The 8,932-nt window shown below is 38.6% G+C and overlaps 1 protein-coding gene across 3 annotated transcripts in view; it reads left to right on the top strand.

Annotated features, from left to right (window-relative positions):
- Positions 1-419: 419 nt before the first annotated feature.
- LOC144630601 (putative RNA polymerase II nuclear localization protein SLC7A6OS) overlaps positions 420-8,932 on the top strand; it is a 29,253-nt gene continuing 20,740 nt past the window's right edge. For all 3 annotated transcript variants that reach the window (XR_013566579.1, XM_078488974.1, XM_078488973.1), the window contains exons 1-8: positions 420-522; positions 708-803; positions 1,535-1,602; positions 2,191-2,289; positions 2,898-2,965; positions 3,194-3,337; positions 4,875-4,987; positions 5,914-6,004. Coding sequence is in view for 2 of the 3 variants with exons in the window: in XM_078488974.1 (XP_078345100.1) it covers positions 450-522; positions 708-803; positions 1,535-1,602; positions 2,191-2,289; positions 2,898-2,965; positions 3,194-3,337; positions 4,875-4,987; positions 5,914-6,004 (752 nt within the window). In the remaining variant the exon portion in view is untranslated. The remainder of the gene's footprint in view (positions 523-707; positions 804-1,534; positions 1,603-2,190; positions 2,290-2,897; positions 2,966-3,193; positions 3,338-4,874; positions 4,988-5,913; positions 6,005-8,932) is intronic.

The following is an 8,932-nucleotide window of genomic DNA, read 5'->3' as shown; positions in this document are numbered from 1 at the left end:
CGAAAGATCTCAAATTCGTCCATTTATGGAGCATATTTTTCGATCGCTTGAGTCGAACCGACAACGACCGTTGCAAATAATTAACAAATAATTAACGAGAGAGCCTGGGCCGCCTGTGATTTCAGTTTAATTTTCAAGCTCGTATTTTTCGGCTGGGGACCACGCCTCAGCAAGTAAACTAAATTCTACACCGATAAGAAAATAAAATCAACCAATGATTTTTCATGAAATCAGTATGGAGCAGGGAGGTGAAAATAACCCAATGCAACCAGGTAGGGTTTCCTCAGGTCTGTTACAGAGGGGTCTTTATAAGTGAGCTGAAACCAAACCCCGCTTTAGCCATCAATAGTTTTTGCTTGCATTGCGTGCCTACTTGTGCCATTCCCGTTCCCAGACTTTGTGCGGGGCCATTCAGCTTCCCGTCATGCTTAGTAAGACGAGCTGTCAAGATGGCGGCCGACGATGGCTCTGTCGTCCTGAGAATAAAACGAAAGAGAACGGAAGATCCTTTAGATGCACTGCGTAAGTAAAAGAGCTGATTAAATCTTTTCACATTTACTTTTCTATAGTTTGTTTTTACCTCAAGAAAGTGAAATATTTATGTGCATATACCCGGCTTGTTTGAGCCGCTTTCCTCGAGGGTCCTCGAGAAACCTTTTTGGAAATAAGCTTTTTTATAAACGTGCACTATGCGATTTTTTTTGCAGTTGTTGCTCAGGTTTTAAAGAAACCCTACATTGCAAAGAACGAAGAGTGCGCAAAAGAAACAACGGATTTGAAGCACAATGATTTAACATCGACAGGTTTGTACTTAGTAAATCATATGATCAGACGTTCTGCTACACATTAATTTTTAGGATGTGGCAAAGAGTTTTACTAGTCAACAGTTATATTATGGTCTAAACTAGCTCAGTTCAACAAAGTTACAAATTATCCAGCAATGTAAGGATGTTTAAAATACACTGGTCAACAAGAAAGCCTGGTTAACACGTGCGACACAAGTCCAAATGCAAATGCAAGTGATGTTTCCCACATCGAATGCAAGTGCAAAGAATGTAAGATATGATATATAGGTGCAGTTGAGGTCTTTTTCCAAGGTGGACAAGTCACGCTTCACTTGTATGCATTTTGGCTTGCTTTTCCTTGTCACACATGCAATGTAAAAAGCAAGTGCAAATGCAAGAAAACAGACATGAAGTACTGTATAGTAAAGAAAATACAAACGCAAAAGCAAGCCAGGTGTAAGAAAATGGACAAGTCTTTATTCCTTGCGCTTGCATTCGTGTTTGCCTTTGCACTGGGGTAGTTCACGCATGTTTTTCCTTGTGTTTGTATGAAATTTGCATTTGTGTTTGCATTACCTATGTAAACTAGGCTTAACGGTGGAACCAGAATGTGGCTATGTACACTGGCTGTAGAACAGATTTTGTATTAACATTGCCTCTATTTCTGGCTGTTGAATTTATATAATTACCTGTTAGATCTAGTTATTCCGACCTGTAAAATGACTTGTTGCTTAATTTCTTAAACACAGTTGAGCGCGTTTTTAAGTTTGTGGGGAGTGTACCGCAAGGAGATGATGTCAAAAAAAAAGACTTGCTGGTATGTTGACTTAAAAGCAAATTAATATTCTTCATTGTTTATCTTTTATCCTTCATATAATCAGTGAAATGCGTGCACAGTAATGTGGCTGGATTAGATTAGGCAAACCTCAGACTTAAATGTGACTTGTGTGAGTGCTTTCCAGAGGTTTCACTGTGCTGCACTGTGCTTCTCATGTGGGAGATGCAGTGGCCTTATAATTAGCATGCTAGATTCTGTATCAAGCTGTCCAGGTTCAAGCCCTGGCTGGGGTCTTTGTGTTGTGTTCTTGGGCGAGACATTTTACTCGAATTGTAGCTTTTCTCTCCACCCAGGTGTATTTAAATGGGTACCACCAAATTTAATACGATGGACTAGAATTCCATCCAGGGGATAGTAGAAATACTCAAAGGTGCTTAATGCTACAAAAACTGAAATAAATTCTGGTTGTTTGGCCAAGTTGGTTCAACACAGGCTTTACCAACCTACCATGTTTCTCATACAAAATGTTAAGCAGTTTTAAGCTGTTTAAAACCCAGACGTAGTGGTACCCATTTGTGATCAGTGAATTTAAACATTAACTATCTTTTGTTTCTTATTGTATTTAAGGCCAAGATTCACAAGCAATCTATAAGCCATGAAAAACTGGCAAAATCGCACATCCACAATCAACAAACCATTCAAGACAGGTTGCGGCAACAGAAAAAGGTACTTGCTTCTGTCATTGGTAGCAAAATATGTTTCTCTTCTTGCAAACGTTTTTGGCCACATATTTGTGTACCAAAGTGGTATGCAGTGGCAGATCTAGGGAAGGACCTGGGGGGCCCACCTTATTTTTAGAACAAATAGAGGCCTGAAGGGCCAAGTAAGATTATTTTTGAGACCACCCCAAATGCCCTGCCCCCTATTCTACGGTCTGTATGATTGGGCCCCCCTTATCTGAAGGTCTGGATCCGCCACTGGTATGCCAAATTGAATAAGGAAGATTCAGACAAAGTTCTGTTATTTTCTGAATATTGTTTTTTCAGTAACTTGGTTGCAATTAAGAAACATCTACAATGTACAAAGTTAAATTTTGGCGGTTTGTTTCTCACCATCAATTTCTGAGTTTGTTGATGTTATTAATAATAAAAACGTAATGTAAGCCCGAAATCATGTTGTTTGGATGGAAACAATCTTTTAGCTTTTTCAATATTATTGAGTGAAAAAAGAGTCTTATTACCTTTTCTTGTCTGTAGTGTTTCTCTCTATAATTTTGAAAAGTGTCATTAATACAGCATGTGTGATATCATCTTCTTGAAACCTTTTTTCACAAGCTTCTAAATCAAGAAGCAAGATTCAAAGTCATTTCTTCAAACAGGGAAAATGAAGCAGACTTGGCTAGGTATGTTTTTTTTATCCTTCTTATTTTACCTAAGTATAAATGTTATTTATCCCTTGTGATCTAAATAATTAGCCAGATACAAATGAAGGAAGCACAATGGCGTGCGACACTAAGTTGTTGTAGTGCTGTTTGAAATTGGCAAAGTTTATCTGACTATCAAAATTTCCACCACATACTTTGACATTTACACAATAACTTCTTTATTTATAATTTACTATTATGTTACAGCCAATCTGATAGTCACAGTAGATTGACTGAGGAAGAACACAAGACAGATGCTGCATCAGAAGAAGCAGTTGATGATGTTGATTTAGAAGTGCAGAGACTGTTAAGTGTGTATGATCTTGTCAAAGATGAAGATTCAATCAAGAGGTTAGCCCATTTTACTACATTTACTGACTTATTTTTAGAATAATTTCTGTCAAAATCCTGAGAGAGGAGGGGACAAACTGAACAGATTTTAGAAGAGGGGGACAGAAAGCAGAAAGCGGGATTCCCAAGGTGGTGGGAACTGGGGGAAATTGAGAAAATTGTGCAACATTATGTAATATTTTGCAATAGAATTAGCACAAAGAGGCAGGAAGCAAATATAAGGAAAGGGTCAGGAACCAGTAGTAAAAGGTACAAAAAACGGGAGGTTCAGGCCCCTGTCCCCCCCTTTGCACTTTTTTTGGCAGGGTGTCATGCATACCCCACACCTTATTCAGGAATTTAGTTCTACCATAAGGACTGTTTCATCCCAATGGGTCTTTTGGTGCAATAATATTATTAGTAAATGCCTCGGACTAGACAAGCTGCTTCAAGCAGAATTTATTTTAATTATTTTAATTAATTTTATTCCTTATGATTTTTGAAAATATGTTAAATGCCCCTTGTGTTCATAAATTAATATGTCCTATTTCAGGTATCAGACCAGGGTCTGGTTGTTCAAAGCATTATTAAATTTTATGTTCTCCAGCTTTGATGTTGACTAATCTTAAACTTCACAAAACATCCCCAATAAATACACTTTTGCACCAGAGAAATTGAACCCTTGGTCAACTTTTAATCGTTGGTTAGTGTTAATCAGCTTTTGATCAACCTGGCTCTGGTGTCTAAAATTCATATTCTACAACAACAACAACAACAACAATCTTTAATTATTTGTACTCTCTGACCTTACTTAAATAGACAAAAAGATATTATGATCCCAGCACATGACTGTTTTTCATCCAGTACTGGAGATAATTTAATTATTTCAAGCATTGTATGATCCTCTGTCATGTGTTACATGTTTTATAAAATACAGTTGAATCTTCCACTAATGGACACGATTCCTCCTAAGTGGACACTTAGTTATGGTCCCAGCCACAATACAAACACTACATTTTCAATCTCCCTTGAGTGGACTCCTCACTTCTATGGACACTAAGTCATGGTCCCAGCCCCATTAAAAACACTACTTTTTCAATCTACCTTAAGAAGACACCTCTCCTTAGGGGACACTAAGTTATGGTCCCAGCCACATTACAAACCCTTCATTTTCAATCTCCCTTGAGTGGACTCCTCACTTCTATGGACACTAAGTCATGGTCCCAGCCCCATTAAAAACACTACTTTTTCAATCTACCTTAAGAAGACACCTCTCCTTAGGGGACACTAAGTTATGGTCCCAGCCACATTACAAACCCTTCATTTTCAATCTCCCATAAGAACACTTCTCTCCTAAGGGGACACTTTTTCTGGTCCTAACCACATGCAAACACTACTGTTTTAAGCCGCATTAGTGGACCCCTCTCCCTAGTGGACACTTCTTCTGGTCCCAAAGATGTCCACTCACAAAGGTGGAACTCTATCTTGATTAGCATGCATAGCTAAGTTTTTAGTAGACTTGTGTTTAAATGTGTTAGTTGCATCTTATTCATTGCAGTGACTCAAAACGACAGGAAAGACTAGCAAGGAAGGCTAAACAGACTGAAGATGTGAATGCAATTCTGTGCAACTCAGTGAAGATGATTCGGGAAAAGTTGACAGTCTCTGAAGGTAAAAGAGTGTTCATGCTTTAGCTTATTACAGGGATCAGGAAGCAGCTCACACAAGGTCTCACAGGAATGACTTGCTACACTTTGAGATCACATAAAACAAACGACGGGAACAATGCCCCTTGCCAAAACGTTAACTGATACACCAGAGAACCAGTAGAACTACAAGCTTATGAGAACTGCTACACTATTGAATTACAGATGTGTCAAAGCTAGCATACAGTGATCAAAATCTCCACTTGTCCATGTAGGGCTTGACAAAAAATGTGATCAGTGGCTATTGAATCTATCTAAGAGATACCTATTCCTACATTATCCAGTATACCATAAAATTCCGGTTATAAGCCCTGGGCTAATACAACTTGGTAAGGGGTTTTGGGTGGGCTTGTGAATGGAGGGGCTTATATCCTGGGGAGCTTATAAGCGGACTAAAAAAACGTTTCGAATCGAGCCACGGCATTGTTGATCCGGAAATGCGTTTTAAAGTTAAAAAGTCATAATAAAGCAACATTTAGCCCTGTTCAGTACTGTTATCCAGTAGAGGGTGACTCATAAGCGGGAGGGCTTATAACCGGAATTATTAGTGTGGTAAATGTAGTTTAAAAAATTTACAAAGCCACTTGCCCACTTGATCATGAGTTTGAAGTAAGAGTTGTTTATGCGTGATACCAATGTGTTTTCCCAGATAGCCTGCAAGCTGGCGCTTTTGTTGGGGTTAATGCACGCACGAGCAACCTGCAAAGCTGCGACAACGAGGGGCAAGGCCTAGGGAGAAGAAAGTGACTCCTTTTGTGGCTTCACGGCTTGCTTGTGCGCCGTTAACCCCAGCAAAACAGGCTACCAGATAGTTTGAAGCACTCTTTGTATTATGTGCTTTTCTGAACTTGTCAGCTCATTAACTAAGGTTTGTCTTTCAATTTACTGCAGAACCAAAAACAGATCAGAAGAAATCAGACAAAGAAGGATATGTTTATGATTTTTATTATCCAAGTGACAATTTTGGAAGACTGGGTGACATGTGAGTATTAAACAATACTGAAAAATTCTGATCATAAACCCTGGGTTTATTACTTTTAACTCTCTTAACATGTATAACATTGTGAAACAGCAAGTAAGTTCTTCAATAGGCGGTTTTAAGTATAAGTCAATTGTATTCATAAAATATTGGAATTTATACCTTTTTCAGCAAAATTGTTATTTCGCATACCATGGAAACCCTTTTTAATTGTGTCTTAGAGTACTGTGACTCTTATTGTTAGCTTGGGCTGCCTGTGGTGGGGGCAGGGGAAAGTCGAAACCACGGGAAAAAATCGGCAAAAAAAAGCTGCAGCGAAAACAAGGAGCCCCTCGGGAAAGATCCTTATCAAACCAGTTTCAAACAGTTCTCTGAATACCACCTCGTGATTGGGCAGAAAAATTCCTTTGTATTAATTTTGTAATATTCTGCCTAATTGGTGAATAGTAACTTCAGAGTCACTTTCGTGTGTTTTTACACGTCGGTTGTTGAATCGACCATACTTTCATTTAAATTAACATCATAGTCTGTAAGCCGAAAAAAAGCGGGGTAATCGTTTCGGATGTTAGAAAGAAGGGAATTTCGAGATCCACTGGGAAAGTTTCGTTTAGACCGATCATAGTTATCGTAAAGAGTGGCTTGTTTACCTGCGTGTTTCATTGGTGGCCGTTTGGTATACTACTTGTCTTTCCTGTGCACCAAAAAATACAGTGGTCAGTGCGGGGAAATTTCAGTTGTCCGAAAAAAGAAGTCCAAAAAAGAAAAAAAAAATGATATTGGCGATTGATGTGAGCTTGAAGATATCAATTTTCTGAGTGTTTACTTTTGGTTAAAAGTATCGAAAGTTCTGAGGCCTGTACGCTACAATTTAAGTTATTTCTGATATATTTCACCCATCGGCACCCCTCCCAAACGTAGGTCAAGTACTCCCCAGATTAGTCCAACCCTGCTCTGAATCCATGCTTGCGAAAAAATGTTCTTCATTCACTAATGGTTCTTATTATATAAAGTAGAGTGAATTACCAGAAGTTATCTCGCTGAGAACAATCATATCTTTACGCTGTAAAAGATATATCTTTCACATGTAAAGATATCGATTTCGTCACGTTTGCTGACGAGTTTTCCATGTTAAAATGCTCAATCAGCCAAAATTTTCTGGATATTTAGTCTAAACATCTTCGGATCTTTCTCGGCAATCTTCGTCAATTGTTGGAAAGGTTTGGAAAATGTTCGGACACATTCGTATGACCTTTGGACAACATTGTGAAAATCTTCGGAAAATCGTCAAAAACCTTGTTATTAGTTGGTTTATAAAATAAACAAAATAATACATGGTTGCTTGGGGATTTGAAATTTCTCTTCTCGTGTAATGTGTCTGTATCCTCTGCATCACTACAAAGCTCACGTGGCCTAGCTATAACTCAGCCAGTCAAATAACAGGCAGCTGTTGAGTTTTCAGTGAAACAAACAAACGACACACGTCATGACTAAATTAACGTCTTTGTTTCATGCTAATGTTAATATTTTTTAAAACCGGCAAACAACACGAACAGTGTAAATTTCATCGCGAAAACGGAAATTGGGGAAAATTGTGGAAATCGCCGCAAAACATCTAAAGGGGAGTTCTGCATGAATTATTATCTTTGCTAACTGAGGAATATCCCTTTGAGTGAAGGAAAAAGTTACGCCAGGCAAGGGAAAGGATTTCAAGCAACTAATTCAGTCTTATTCGTTAATGGCTCTTGAAAAACAAAATGTAAATGTGACTAATTTATGTTAGTTAAGTAGTAAAACACAATCCGTTCAATATTTTATCACAATATTTACAGACTTTACAGGATATCCTAGCTCTTTGTGAAAACGTTTGCCAGAAAAACCGTTCAGGGCGTTAAAAAAATATGAAGAAGTATTGTGAAGTACATGTGTTGGAGTATTTTCCTTTAATCTCCGAAGCTAAAGACTTTCGCTCGACGTACATCGCTAATTGTGTCTTTAACAGTTTTCTATGCTATAACACCGTCATATTGAACATTGTAACAATATACGCTATAGTTAAAACGCCTTCGCTGCCAAAGACTTTGAAAACATTGCTCCTGAGTCTTGCTGTTTCTGATGTTGGTGTTGGTTTATTGGGTCAACCACTTTACATCTCGCTTTTGGTAAACGGGCTACAAGAAGCAAACGCCAGCTGCAACACTTACAAGGTTTTTGACATATTGATGGGTTTGTTTCCTATAGCTTCGTTTTCTGGTGTTGTGGCTTTAAGTGTTGAGAGATTCTTGGCCATTCAGTTTCATCTCAGATATCAGGAACTTGTGACTCACAAGCGTGTTGTTGCTGTGGTGATCTTAATATGGGTGTTTAGCGTTAGTTCCTCTTTGACAACCTTGTGGGTTTCGAGGGATATCAAGTTCATAATTTTATGCGTTGGTGGAGTATTTAGCCTCCTTCTTACAACACTGGTTTACATCAGGATCTATCTAGTTGTACGGCGCCACAAGAATCAGATTCAGGCCCTGCAAGTACAGCAAATAGCACAGACAAGTGAAATGGCCAATTTTGCTAGTCTCATTAAATCTGCAGTCGGTACATTCTACGTATATCTCGTGTTTTGGATTTGTTGTTTACCTCTCTTTATCTCTATGGCTGCCATTGAAATCAATGGCCCGAGTATCGCTTTGAAGAAACTTTTTCTATTATCAGGGACTCTTGCATTTCTTAATTCTTCTTTAAACCCAGTAATTTACTGTTTGAAGATGAGACACATTCGACACGCTATCCTAGGCATACTGCGGAACATGTCTTGGCTCAGAAATTGCCCGCCGTTTCGAATAACCGGCCGTGGAATGCCATAACTCTCGCCATTCAGTGTTGGTGCGGCTGCGAACAATCTAAACTTACGCTTTATTGACACAAACGAGAGATCGTAAT

The sequence above is a fragment of the Oculina patagonica genome, chromosome 11, assembly GCF_052425735.1.
Source record: "Oculina patagonica isolate OP01 chromosome 11, crgOcupat, whole genome shotgun sequence".
Classification (NCBI taxonomy): Eukaryota; Metazoa; Cnidaria; class Anthozoa; order Scleractinia; family Oculinidae; genus Oculina; species Oculina patagonica.
Note: the sequence above shows the minus strand (reverse complement) of the source record. Positions and strands in the feature narration are given on the sequence as shown.